General features: G+C 41.7%; 1 protein-coding gene across 2 annotated transcripts in view; it reads right to left on the bottom strand.

Moving 5' to 3' along the window:
- Positions 1 to 744: 744 nt before the first annotated feature.
- LRRC8C (leucine rich repeat containing 8 VRAC subunit C) overlaps positions 745 to 14,897 on the bottom strand; it is a 39,120-nt gene continuing 24,967 nt past the window's right edge. Inside the window, exons 2-3 of one of the 2 annotated variants that reach the window (XM_021690147.1) lie at positions 8,244 to 10,500; positions 745 to 761 (exon numbers count right to left, since the gene is read on the bottom strand). In XM_021690147.1, coding sequence (XP_021545822.1) covers positions 745 to 761; positions 8,244 to 10,500 — 2,274 coding nt within the window. Of the gene's footprint in view, positions 762 to 8,089; positions 10,501 to 14,897 lie in introns of those variants that run through there. The other variant, XM_021690146.1, reaches the window with a different exon arrangement.

Raw genomic sequence — 14,897 nt, 5'->3', positions numbered from 1 at the left:
TCAATACAATGAAATGATGACTCTCTTGCAGTTATTTCGTAACAAATTCTGCCAGGCTCTCCCATCTTGCCCGAAGAAATTAGAAACAAAGGAAAAGGGTGAAGGGAATATTAGCCAGCTCAATTTTCTGGTTTTCTACAGTAATCACTGGATTTGCTGAAGGAGTATGTAAAATGTCTCAGCGTCATTTGGCCTCTGTGGGTCCTGTATTTACTAGCTACAGTTGCTAGTGAACATTAGTCAGGGAGAGGTGCTGCCTCTGGTTGAAGAGACTGGTGTGGATAATGGAACATTGTCATTTTTGCAGAGGCCACCCCTGGGTGTCTTGTTCCATCTATTCTTCCAAGGTGACATTGACACTCCTCCCATTGAAAGGTGGGGTCTGTATCCCCTCTCCCCTGCCCCTAACCCAGGCAAGATTTACAACTGTTTCAACCAATAGAATATGGCGGAAGTGATGTCACAAAAGTGATGTCATACAAGGTGATACAGCATCCTTTCTGCCTTTTAGAATAGTCTCTTGGGAGCCATAAGGTATTACAAAAGAGCTCTGATTACCCCGAAGCTGACATGCTGTGTGGAAGCTCAGGCTGTATGGAGAGGCTCAGCTGAGGTTCAAGGCGACAGCCAAAATCAAATGCCAGATGTAGGAGTGAAGATGACTCCAGACGATTCTAGCTCCCAGCCATTGAGTCTTCCCAAATGAGGTCTGAGACGCTGTGGAGCAGAGAGAAGCTGTTTTTGCTATGCCCTCCAAATTCCAGATCCACAGAATCTGGGAGTGTAAGAAAGTAGTTGTTTTAGCCTACTAAGTTTTGGGGTGGTTTGTTACATGGCAATAGTAATTGGAACAGATATGAAACCAGGACCCCTATCTAGTCTCCGAGTCTTCCTGAGATACTTTGTTGGAGCATTAGAGCTTCTTGGAACACTATCTGAAAACTCTGAATTAACCATCTTTAAGGGCTCCAAATTCTATGTTTCTAATAAACCCAGAATGTAATAGTTTTATTAAGAAAGAGAAGATTCTTGCCTAGTGTTATGGATTGAATTGTGTCTCCCGTAGTGACAAGGACAGGCTGCCCCAAGATGGGCCACTTTGGCATGAAGATTGTTTTGAGCTGAAGGCAATTGAGATCCTGCAGGCTCAAGAGAAAATTTTGCCTCTCCCTTAATTACATAGATTGGGGTCTTTCCCAGAAGAAGGGTTATTAGCAGAGAGGAATTTTATCTGACCTATGTATATGGATGGGCAAATATCTAATTACCAAATGTCTGCTCTTCTTATTACCTTGTGAGTTGCATTCCTTCCCTTCGAAGTCCCAGACCTCTACCCCCTTCTCCTTAGTTGAGGATGATATATAGATCTCATTTTTCCTGTTTTTAGAACTTCCAGTCTGTGTGGATTCCCCATAGGTATGCTATTAAAATTGAATTTCTCCTGTTAATCTCTCTCATATCAATCTGATATGAGGGACCTTGAAGAGGATACGAATTTTTGCTCTCCAACACCCTCAAAATGATGAAGTTCTAACCCCCAGTACCTGTGAATGTGGTCTTATTTGAAAATAGGGTCTCTGCAGATTATCAAATTAAGATGAAATTATTAGGGTGGGCCCTGATCTAATATGACGGAGTTCTTTTAAAAAGGGGACGTTTCAGGGCACCTGGGTGGCTCGGTCGGTTAAGTGACTGCCTTTGGCTCAAGTCATGATTTCGGGGTCCTGAGCTTGAGCCCTGTGTGAGGCTCCCTGCTCAGCGGGGAGTCTGCTTGCCCATCTCCCTCTGCCCCTCCCCCCTCTCATGCTTGCTCTCTCTCTCAAATAAATAAATAAATAAATAAATAAATAAATAAATAAATAAAATCTTTAAAAGCGGGGGAGAGTTTGAACACAGAGGTAGACACACAGGGAGGATGCCAAATGAAAATGAAAGCAGAGATTGAGTGATGATGCATCTGTAAGTCAAGGATTCCCACAGACGGCCGACAAACCACCAAAAGACAGGAGAGAGGCGGGGAGCAGATCTTCTCTTACAGCCCTTGGATACCACCAACTCTACTGACACCTTGAGCTAGCACTGAGACAATAAATTTGTTTGTGGAAGCCACCCTGCATGTGGTAGTTTGTGATGGCAGCTGTAGGAAAATAATCAATCCCAGAACCAGTTTGGACAGGGATGATGGCCCTCAGAGCCCCAAGGCTATCAGTTAATAGAGTTAGGCTGTCCAAATGTTAGAGTATGATTTTAACAAAATTACTCCACAAAGACTATATGAAATCACAAAGGAATCCCCAGAACCATTGCAATTAGGACTGAAGAACTATTATAATTTTTATATTAAAATCACTGTTGGAAGTCTATTATTTTTTTCTTAGACTCTAAAGGAGATATAAAACACAAGAGTTACATGCTGCCTCTTTTGTGTCACGATTCCCAAGAGCTATATTACCTGAAACTATTACTAAGAATTGAATAAACATTTTTAAACGGTGATGTCTAGATGTAACTTGAGTTGAAATAAATTCCTTGAAAGATTAATAAAGCCCATTTTCTACTTGTTTGCAAACTTTCTAACAAGATTCCCTGAATCAAGATAATCACAATGGCCAGTTTGGTTTATGTTTGGTAATAACACCTTGCCTAATGCTGTGTCTTTTATGTAAAATATTTAAACTCGGAAAACACTCATCTATGGTATGCCTGATCATAAAAATGTTTGTACCTTGCTTTGTTCAAATACGAAATCTACTGTATTCAAAGATTTACACACAAAAGTAGTACAGCCTCTCACTTTTTTCCTACTTGGATACTGAGGATAACATTCAAACTTAGGCAGGCCTGGGGCCATGTGAGTACCCCCACTGAGTCTAAAATTGTCTTTAGTGACTTCCCTCTTATGTACTTCTGCACCCAAACGGAGATACTTGTATCTTGCTAGCCTGAACAATTGACTCAATTTATTCAACGTCAGTGTTTATCTCAATATTGTGTATAAATGAAAGGACTGGACGATGGGACATTGGAAGGTACCAGTGGACAGTCTTCTCTGTATGGCACTTGCACTGACTCACCAGCTGTCTCCATTCTATTGCATTTCTCAGCTCATGACTCCAAAATTCCTCAAGCTGCCCCACAATCCTGTGAGTTTTTTATTATTTTTTAAAAAGATTTTGTCAGAGAGAGCATAAGGAGGGGGAGCGGCAGGCAGAGGGAGAGGGAGATGCAGGCTTCCTGCTGAGCAGGGAGCCCGACGTGGGGCTCAATCTCAGGACCCTGGGATCATGACCTGAGCCAAAGGCAGCCGCTTAACCGACTGAGCCACCCAGGCGTCCCCCTGTGAGAACGCACACATTCATGGGGCCTCTTGCCACTCTCAGAACCCTTCCTTGTCTCAATAGACTTTCTCCCAAGGGCTATCAGTTGATTATCAGTAAAATGATGGAGTCACAAATGACTACAGAAAAATACGGTGACAATTTAGCTTCACAAGTTACCAATCACAATTTTCTTATGCCTAAGTGGTATAGAAGATTTTCTGTAAAAGGGCTTCCATAAGCCCGGAGTGTGTGTGGTTAAGGAGGGGAGGCTTCCTAGCTGAGCAGAACCATTCTGATTCCTTCAAGGAACCATAGCCATTACCGTAACAGTGTTGGGTGAAAAGCTGCGCTGGACAGCAATCACACAGTCTGATCTGGCAAAGGCTCAGCCATTGCAAGCCAGACTCCATATCCAGGTGCTAATTACTCAGACGGAACTCTAGGGGCACCTGAGGTAGATGCAGCAGCACAGTGAATTAAGGAAGGAAATAATTAGTCACAATTGCAGAAACTAGCTAAACACGAAGTGAAAGAAGGCATGCGGCCCATTTCCTGCGGAGCACAGAGTCCTTGCAACGGCAGATGCAAAAACCAGGAGAAATGCAAAAGATAAACATGACTTCTATAATCCAATAAGGGACGAATCTCAATTTTAAATTACAAAAATGACTTTATTTAAGTTATTTTCTGTTCCTATGTACTACATAGCCAAATAACATGAAGACATTTCATCGGGAATTTGCACTATGACAAATCAACTTTCAAGCATTTTCTTGACAGTCTTAGAGGTTTTACCAGCATTTGACACAATCTGAACACAGTGAGAGAAAACAAGTGGCAGGAAAAACAACTGAGGGAGCACATAAGGCATTGGGTTTCAACCCCAGTAAAAATATTCATTCAAGAGGCAGAATCAGGTGGGAGAGGGAATAGTATTCAGCAGAGAGCAAATTTTTAACTACATTAAAAACCATGCATAGGAACTGTTACTTAACATGGTCAACAAGTTAAGTTGTTCAAAGTACCCCTTTTCAAGGTCTTCTGATTAAAAAAAATTCCTTGGTGGGGAGGACACTCTTCCCTCTCTCCAGAGTGAACTTCAGGATGTTACCTTTGTCAGTGCCTGGCTCTGGGAAGATGCAGTAACAGGGGACACCTCGTTTGAAAGGCTGGGATGAAATTGTATTAGAAGCATGTCACTGAGGCCTAAATCTAAAAAATGAGTGGCAGGTCTGTTTGAGACTGCCTAAGTTTTCTTACAATGTGTCTGAATTGACAAGAAAAGATGAGAATCTCTTACAGACTCTTGAGGCATTTCCCTCACTCATAACTGTGCTGTTTTGTTCACTTGTTTTACTCACTTAAGGTTACTATGGGACCCTACTGTGAGTTATTGAGATCCTACCAAAAATGTAACTGCTTGACTAGCATCACATCAAAATTAATGGGGGGACACACATTGAAATTACATGAAAATTTATCTTATCTATTCACTACTAAGTACTGCTGACCATTTTCATAGAGATGGATCACGAATGTTCACTGTTTATGTAAATACAGCATTACTATTGATCGGCTATTTGGTAGGAAATTGGAGAGTAGAATAAACTACTTAAAAACGGACTTTTTTTGAAACGATAGAATTAGAAAAATAAACAACAGCAAAACTCCTCTTGGGGGAAGGAGTAAGAAGAGATATAAAGAATCTGTCTTCTTTTTTCTTAATATCAGAAATCATAAGACAGCATACTGCAAGAACTTGGACCTTCCTCATCCCAAGTAGCCTGAGAAAGATACCAGGTTGTTTAAAACCCTCTCTAAGAAGATGGCTTGAGAGGCAGATAAAGAGGCACCTCTGGATGAACAAAATACTCCTACCAAGCATACCTTCCGAGCCTTCCTGCCGAACAGGATGCCATGTAAATTGTTGGAACTCTTTACAGCAACTACATGGGAAATGCAGGGAAAAGGCGGGTGAACAAGAAAAATCTACAATTGTTTCACTGTACCAAGAACATTTATGTTAAAAGTGCTGTGTTAAGAACAAAACAAAACAAAACAAAAACCTAACACATAACTAGTTTTCTGAGGTGTGGTCTTCTTAGGGGAGTTCCACTGGGATATACTTCTATGCTTTGCTTCAACCAGATCATCACCACACAATTATCTGCTCTACGCTTAACCATGAAAACCGACCAGCAAGCATACCCATCATGGGCTTCAAGCGGCCACAGGAGTTATGAATACGTACGGTGCTTTTAGATTTACAGAAGCAGTTTCTCATGAATCTTACAGAGGTTGCAGAAATAGAGCTAGTTGTTCCTTTTGAGCAAGAGCACTTGTAAAATACAGAAAGGGATTAGGTAAATACCCCTTTTACACTGAGTTGATCCATTAAAGGACTTTAGAAAAGTCAGCAGTTCATTTACCTGAGTTTCCCATTTAAAGGCTAAATGTAATTAAATACTTTTTGCTTATACATGTGAACAAAAACTTAACAATATTAAAAAGGGCCAGAGTCAGAAAATTGAGACTCAAGATGAAGTTTGAGACTTTGGAATTTTTATAAAGTCTAATAGAAATATCCATGAATTTTCCTTCATATTTCCTTCATAGTTAAAGCATAAAGTCATAGAACAATACTGATTTACTGGATGTTATTTAGAATTTGGTTTAGGGGCCAGCCTGTGAAATCATTAAGCAAGCAAATCAGAGTCATTTGGAATTGGGAGCAAATTATTACAAGTGATAAAACTACTTACTAGTCACTTACTTCAGTTATGAACCCCATGTGAGATTATGAATTAACACCAGATAAAGACTTCAGCATAAATATGATTTTTAACCTGAATAGATCCCTTTTGAAGGGTGATATAGAAAATAACTATAAATTTTATCCAGAAAAATAGTGCACCCAGTGCTTCACCAGTAGTTATTTAAGCTTACCTTTCAACAGGGTATTTTTGTCATGCTCAGTCATGGAGAATCTTCCAAGTCTTTTGTTTGTTTGCTTAAAACAAAGAGGGCTCTGTTTCTAAATACAACACATTGTTCATAATCAGGATCCTAACTATATTCTGGAATCGAATATTCTCTCCTACAAGAAATATAGCCATGTTACTATTTTAAACATATCATTTCATTTCTAGGTGGGAAATAAGTTACACAAAATCACCATTCTAACACTTGGACATAGAGCAGAAACAATAAAGCATCCCGGACTGCATGATTTCATTATTAAACAAATGAAAAGCATCTCTTTCCCAAATCCTTCACTCCATGACATCTCATAGCATCTCAAACACGATTGAGGTACGTGTGTCTGCTGAGTAGTTCCTATAGCTGTGTTCTGTACATGACTCAAAGCAGCACTGCACAAAATCCCCAGGATCAAGGCGCAAAATTTAAAAGCAATTATTTTGAAACCCCAAATCATCTTCCTATTTTCTTTCATTGTTGAGTCACAAAACTCTCTTAGATCAGACTAGAGCTCTGAAGACAGTCAGTGTGAATTTACTACATAAAACAAAATTCCCACGATCAGCAATACTGGTCCTGGATTGAGGGCACAGTGTTTTCATTTTCCTGTCCTACACAGCTGAAGAATCAGTAACAGATTTTGCCCAAGATGCTATACTATGTTGGTTTAAATACAAAGGTAAATAAAAGCTCTGCTAACCATCAAGTACAAATTATTTCTAAGTGACATCCACTTAGCAATTTATTCACCCCTTTAAAAAGAAAAAAGTAACAACCATTTTAGATGAGATGCTTATTTTAAGCCAAAAAGCAGAAAGAGTTCCTGTGCTCGCATCCCTTGCATCCGCAGCAAGGGCAGGATTACGGGAGCTCCACTTATGGAGATGAGGGTTATTCTGCGTACCAGGCTGAATGTGAGGAGATGCCCCCTCCCCCCCCCACCCGAAGCAACCAGTGCACCTGACTACAATGCACCAGCCCTTTCATAGACTGCTTCAGCCGGGAATATTTTTCCATCTGATGTACACCCATATCAAGATATCAAAGGTTATTACATTACTTAAAAGCCAGGCTTCTGATTCTGATTTTTAAATTTAATTACCTATTTTAATTAAAATAAATCTAGCTTCTCTAAGGTTGTTCAGCAGTACTACATAGCAATATTAAGATGAAGGGCAGGGGGAGGAGAGCCTCTGTATTTTGTTTTTAAATGATATTTTTGAAATGTTGGTGAGAACACAAATCAGTTAGATGATAAATGACCAATTCAGTACAAAATTCTAGCCTAACGATCACGTTGACTGTGAGTCAGGTATATGAAATAACACAAGTTAGGGTTCTGTTGGAGATGAGGAGAAATTTTGAAAACAATGGCCTGTGGCAATGCACTTACGTGAATTTACACAGCAGAGAAGAGTTTTCTATAGGATGAAGGACTTGACCAAAGCAGAAGGCAGCTGGTATTACAATGACTAGCACGGACTCCTTGGTACATACACAATGAAAACAAAAGGACCCTGGACAGGTGTAAACAAGCAAAAAATGACCTTGGCAAAATATCTATTTAAAAAATACCAAAAAGCATGCAACTTAAAATTCCCTCCCTTTCACAAGAATGAAATGAAAAAAAAAAACAAAAAACAAAAAACAAAAAAACCCAGACGGAACCACCTGTTTCTGTCAGTAGAAAACAATAATAGATACATTAGGTTCCAGGACAAATAAAACTTTAAAATATTAATATTGAAAAAATACAATTAAATTTTTATTAAAAAATACATACTCCTTACTCAATCTTTGTGTACATTTTGTTTTGTGTGAAAAAGAAAAAAAAATAAAAATAAAATAGGAAAGGCATTAAGACTACCTAATTATTTATACTGTATTTGGTAGAAGCACGTTTCAGTCAAGCTTTAAGGAAAATAAGTTATTCTGCTTTCATTTGTTCCCGGACATCAGAAGGCAGAGTTTCAAACAGAGCATCTTCCACAACCAACCCGGCTCGCTTCAGGGCCCGACAGTCACCCAGTTCGGGAGGGAGGATTTCAAAGTGATTGCCTTTAACGTCTAAGTAGGAAAGAAATAATAAATTTCCAATTTTCGGTGAAAGTACGGAGAGGCTGTTTTTCCCAATCTTCAGAGTTTTAAGTTTCTTGCAGAAGTAGAGTTCGTCTGGAAGGCTCTCCACTTTGTTACAAGTGATGGAAAAATACTGTAAACTCTGTAGAACTCCGATTTCGGGTGGGATGAACCGAATGTCATTGTAGGACAGGTCCAAGTATCGGATTTTGTTGCATAGGAAGAGGTGGGAAGGCAGCACCTCTATTTTGTTGTGACTGAAGGCCAGGCGCTCCAGGCTGGTGAGTTTCTTGATATGCTCTGGGATGTAGGTGATGCTGTTATGCCACAGTTTCAGCACCGTCAACTTTCTCAAGTGCTGGAAGCTAACGATTTCCTCTATAGATTTCAGATTATTCTCTTTGAGGTCCAATTCCTGGAGGCTGAGCAGACTAAACACGGCATGGGGAATGCGCTCCAGGTCGCAGTGGACCAGCTCCAGCTCTGTCAGATTGGTCATCTTCTTTAAGTTGTTGAGCATCACCAGCTTGGTGCCGTCGTTATGGATGCACATCTTCTGGAGATGGCTGGAAACGTCCACCACTGCCTGAGGGATTTTGGAAACGTTGCTTTTGATGGAGAGAATTTTAAGGCTTTTGAGATCCCGCAGAGACTCAAGCGTGACATTTTTGGAAATATCATGACTTAGAGAGCCGACCAGGTAGAGCTCTTCCAGATTCCGGAGCCCATACATCCAGGGGGGCAGCTCCCTCATGTCATCAAACTTGACGCTCAAGACCTTGAGGTTTTCCTTCAGGAAAGAGAGTGCCGGACTATGGATTTTGACTGAGCACTGGTGTAGCGAGAGCTCTTGGAGATTGTCTAGCTGCGCGATGGTGGCTGGGATCATCACGTTCTTGATGATTTCAAGTTTTAGAGACTGCAACTCTGTGATCTCAAAGACTGTGTCTGGAAGGCCAGAGAGCATAATAAGAGGCAATTCCAACCGGTTATGGGCATTTGTCTGTAGCTTCTGCCTCAGTTTATCGGGAGTCCACTCGTTATTTAAGTTCAGCTGCTTTAATTTGTTCTCACTCACTTCAGATAGGAACACCGCAAATCTCTTGGAATACAGTGGGTCATACTGATCTATCATATGAAGCATAAACGCAAAGTCATTTTTCACATCTGGAATATCATCAATTCCAGTCTCCTGCCGGACATACTCAAAAGAATATTCCCGTAGAGAACGGTAGAACAGCCAGTATAAGGTGTAAAGGCACGTCAACCCGTAGATACTTACAAAACACAGGTAGCAAAAGGACAGTTTTGAGAACAAGTGTGCCATGGTGTGATTACAAGAAAAGTTTTTATATCCAGTCATGTCCTGAATGTCAACGTTACAGTCCACGGTAAACTGAACTTTGGAAACCAGGGCGCTATTATACCCAATGATGATTAGGAATTTTATAACTTTAAGCACAGTCTGGCGAACGTACATAGCATAGAGTATATCACCTTCTTCGACGTGCAGCCTGAACTTCTTCACCTTCTCAAATAAGGCCTTTGCTTGCTCACCTTCCTTCTTATCCAAAGCTCCTGCAGTGGATTTGTCAACCACGAACTTCTCAGGAATGGACTTTAATGACTGAGAGTTGACCAGGCTGCCTTCTGGACCGGACTGGATGGTGTTGGACCTACTCATGTTGTTCTTCCTGTTGTCCTTTTCCTCTGAATCCTCCCCAGACACTTCCGATAAAGCCCGTGTGGTCCAAGGAGAGTCAAAACACTTCCCCAGGATCGAGATAAAGTGTTCTATTTTGGAGCTGGAACCGGGGAACTTGAACCAAAAGTTGCTGCAGAGCATGAAGACCAGGGTATGGATGAGGACCAGGTAAGGGAAATACTTGGCATACCAGTGGAGGGCTCGCTCGTAACACATCTGGTTTATAAAACTGTACTGCTGGAGGTCCAAATCTGTCTTTAGCCCTTTCATTTCCACGGTGGCAGGGTTGGTAGGAGACGGTTTAGGGGGAGGCAGCGGGGTGGTGCTGGCAACTGCTTGAGAGACATTGGACACGGAAGAATGATTCTGAGAAGGCTGGACCCTTTTTGGAAGGCAGATGATCTTGTCTTGCATGACCTGAAACACAGAAGTAATGTTTTCAAATTGTATTATTCAAAGAGCTCTGATAATGTCATTAGCGTGAAGCAAGCAGCAATAACATCCAATAAATGTCCATTTCCTTTGCCTGGAGAATACAATGCTTGATTCCAGCACCAGGATTTCATTCCCGGCCCATGTGCCGGGAAAATGAAATACTTGACTTTGCTCATCATGTGTGAGTTATGACATAAAACACAGCAGTTTTCTTTCTTTCTTTTTTTTTTTTAAGATTTCCTATTATTTATTTGAGAGAGAGAATGAGAGAGAGAGCATGAGAGGGGGGAGGGTCAGAGGGAGAGGCAGACTCCCTGCCAAGCAGGGAGCCCGATGTGGGACTCGATCCTGGGACTCCAGGATCATGACCTGAGCCGAAGGCAGTTGCTTAACCAACTGAGCCACCCAGGCGCCCAACACAGTGGTTTTCTTAGGCCCCAGAAGAACTCACAACAAAATAAGTATTTAAAGAACATTCACGTGTTTTAAAATTTTGCATTTCTTCTCTCCCTGAAGCCCGGGAGAATCAGTCACTGGTCTGGGAAGTACATCCCCTTATCAGACTCAATCCTGAACTGGATGGCTCCCCAGATTAGATGGGCTTGTGTATGAGAATTAACAGGATTGGCAGGAGGAAATGTGGAAGAAATTCCTGTCTTTATCATTTACCCCTTCCTTTCTACCCATATCCTGGACTGCATGCATAGATGAATGCAAATGACCTTCATAAAATGTGAATTCACTACGCTTTTAGAAAAACCATTTCATCTCTCCACAGAGAGATAGGAAAGAATACAGAAGTGCTCCATAGTAAAATAATTAGGTTTCAACTTGCTGGCTTTTCACAAAAAACATTACATTGAAAACTTTTATCCCTCTACCAATACTGCAATTTGTCAGAAAAAAAAATAGTAAGCCCTAAGAACGTCCAGTAGTCTCCTAACATTGCAATTTGGGTAAGAAAGAGGGCATCCTTTTTGCAGATGATGGAGTACGAGGCCAAATACTCTTTGAATCAACCTGGAGGAACTGTCCACAGGAACAATAAGCAAACAGTTCAGAGGGAGAATAACCACCAAGGAATTGACAGCGATAACATGTGGAATTAATAATGCAGGGAAAATCTATTTAAAAATGTCAAATGGGGCGCCTGGGTGGCTCAGTTGGTTAAGCGAATGCCTTTGGCTCAGGTCATGATCCTGGAGTCCCGGGATGGAGTCCCGCATCGGGCTCCCTGCTCAGCGGGGAGTCTGCTTCTCCCTCTGACCCTCCCCCCTCTCATGCTCTCTCTCTATCTCATTCTCTCTCAAATAAATAAATAAAATCTTTAAAAAAACAAAAAATAAAAAAAAATAAAAATGTCAAATGGCTGGAAATCCGTAGCTTTCAGTGATTCTGCAATAGTAAAACATTTAGTGATTTCGGTAACAAACAGTAAAGCCCTTTATAGCAGTTATTGAAGCAGAAGCTGAATTCACTGTGAAGTGGGCTGCTATGGCATGGCAATGTGACCCCAAGTCGGTGACATGGGGGACACCGCCCACCAGACAGACGTACAAGGTCTGACAATGGAGTGGAGCGCCCAACACTTAGCAGAGTGCCCAATACAAAGGAGACCACCCGCATGCATCTGCTGAGAAAGTGGATGAATCCTGAACTGACATGAGTATTTCCGGTTCAGAGTTGCGTACGTCTGCGTGTGGCCCCTAGCTCTTCTAGGGAAGAAGGTAAGGATGGTGACTATAGTGCTGATGGCAGAAAACTTCTGCTGTGTTTAATATGCAACTGAGCCTATTCTAAAAATGTCATGGGTATTCATTAATTGTCACCGGAATCTGATGAGGCAGGTACTCTTATTATTCCCATTTCACAGATGAGGAGACCAAGGCACAGAAAGGTTAAGTTACTTGCTACTGTCATCCTGCTCAGGCCACCTGGACCCAGAGCCCACATTCTTACTTTATTTTACTGAATTTCTAGAATTAAACCAAAAAGATCCCAATCTGACTTTATCATAACAAATTACCTTATGCAAATTATGTTCCAGGAAAAGAGCTTACCTCTTCAATACCCTATGCAGATAACAATGAAAGAATGAGGTTAAGGGGAAGAGAAGAAGTCTCACTACAAGAGTTATAAAAGCTCTGTCCTGGAAGATAAAGCGGGGAGCAATTATTTACTGTGTCAATCAGGAGAAGCAAGGAAGAAATCACACACGTGACTGCATTTCTAGAACTCGGTGGCTACAGAGGTGTGAGAACTGAGCAGTGGCCTTCAAGCGTTTTTATCACGTACCTATGTCAGAGAAGAAATGTTGAGCGTGCCCACTCAGTATATGTATGTCTATTCATAATTACATCCATAAAGTCCTGTCAATCCATATGTGAAATATTAGGAAAGCTTAATTCCTTTCCCTTGAAGCTTAAAATAAATGCAGGCATACCTTGAAGATAGCGCAGGTTCGGTTCTGAACTACCACAATAAAGCAAATATTGCAACACAGCGAGTCAAATGAATTTTTTGGTTTTCCAGTGCATAGAAAAGTTACGTTTACACTATACTATGGTCTATTAAGAGGGCAAAAGTGTCATGTCAAAGAAATGTCCACCATCATCTGAGCTTTCAGCAAGTCATAATCACTGGTCACAGATTACCAGAGCAACTATAATAATAATGAAGAAATTTGAAACATTGCAAGAATTACCAAAATGTGACACTGAGACAGGAAGCAAGTGAATGCTGTTGGAAAAATGGCGTCAATAGACCTGCTTGACCCAGGGTTGCCACAAATCCTCCATTTGTGAAAAACACAGTATCTGCAAAGTGCAATAAAATGAGGTGTGCCTGTCTAAATAAAAGTTTTCATTTTTATCTCACATCTCAATGCAGCACCCTTTGCATTTCTGGGGAGTCAAGCACTCTACCTTGAAACCCCTGGAATAGAAAATAGTAGGAGGAAGTCTAGACAAATGCCAGACTACCCTTAAGGAATACAGAAGAGAGACAAATAAGCACTTTAGTGTTTGGAGTCATGTTCTGGATGTGCTCCCACTCATAGTCTCATTTAATGCTCCAACAGTCTGTGTAGTAAGCAGAAGGTAGAGGCGAGAGATGAGCAGGGAAAGGGAGTGCTTCCCTGAGCACCTTCCCCAAGAGTGACACCTTCGAGCTTGAGTGTTAATATGGCATTGTTAGTGTTGTGATGAAAACACGGAAGGGGCACCTGGGTGGCTCAGTCGTTAAGCATCTGCCTTCGGCTCGGGTCATGATCCCAGTGTCCTGGGATCGAGCCCCGCATTGGGCTCCCTGCTCAGCGGGAAGCCTGCTTCTCCCTCTCCCACTCCCCACTTGTGTTCCCTCTCTCGCTGTGTCTCTCTTGTCAAATAATAAAAATCTATTAAAAAAAAAAAAGAAAAGAAAACACGGAAGACTTGGTTTGTGAAAGCAAGATCGGTTAGAAGGTAAAAAGGCAGGCACCTTCTTAAAGTGCTAACTCCCTGCCAAGCGACGAGGCAGACCCCATTCCTGGCCCCCTGCCTAGTACTTCCCCAGGCTTATTCCTAATGGTGGAAGATGATAGACCTATGGAACTTGCTTGCATAAGGTTTTAGTATATCCATTGCACAAGGGTGCCAAGCAAATGGGGCAAACAAGGGTGGGCTGAAATCCTGCTGTGCTCTCCTTGGTGGGATGGAAGCCCCATTCTCTTGGGGCTATCTATGGTCACAAGGTGGGGATACTTTTTATATTCTGCACAAAGGTACCTAATTGGCTAGCATCTGCCATGCTAGGGAAGCAGGTCATATTCTCCCCATTCTACAGAAGAAAAAACCAACTAAGGTTCAGAGAATGTCAGTAACTTGTCCAAGTTCACACAGCAGGAACTTAAACCTGTGTCCTGTTTACAGCCTAGTGTTCTTCTACCCCTCCACATGTCTTCTCACCTCACCAAGCTTCTGCTAGAAGGGCTTCCCAGAAAACAGCCCAGCGTAGGGGAGGGAGACAGAGCTCACCTCCCCAAGTTCCTTTTAGTCTTCTGATGCCGGCTATTTCTCTTTCAATCTTCATGAAGACAGAATTTTTAAAAATGTGCCTACTTAAATCCCAGGAGGGGAAGGACGGTGAGCTACTTTCCAGCAGCTGTTAACTATTCAGAAGTGAGCACAGAGTCGAAAAAATACTGAAACTCAGTTGCTAAGGATGATAGCTGCCCCAGCGGCTGAGAGAACATTTCCTAAGAAGACTCCAGCAGAGACGCAGCTCAGAGTAGAATTCCCCCAAAACATGATGGCTGGTTGCCTAATCCAGGACTGTGAGAAGGAACAGGACAGCTTCAGGGAGTCCGGCAGCAGGAGAGTGAGCATTTAAACAGTAAAATG

Source organism: Neomonachus schauinslandi, chromosome 4 (genome assembly GCF_002201575.2).
Source record: "Neomonachus schauinslandi chromosome 4, ASM220157v2, whole genome shotgun sequence".
In the NCBI taxonomy this organism is placed as follows: Eukaryota; Metazoa; Chordata; class Mammalia; order Carnivora; family Phocidae; genus Neomonachus; species Neomonachus schauinslandi.
This window is presented reverse-complemented; position numbering and strand designations above follow the sequence as displayed.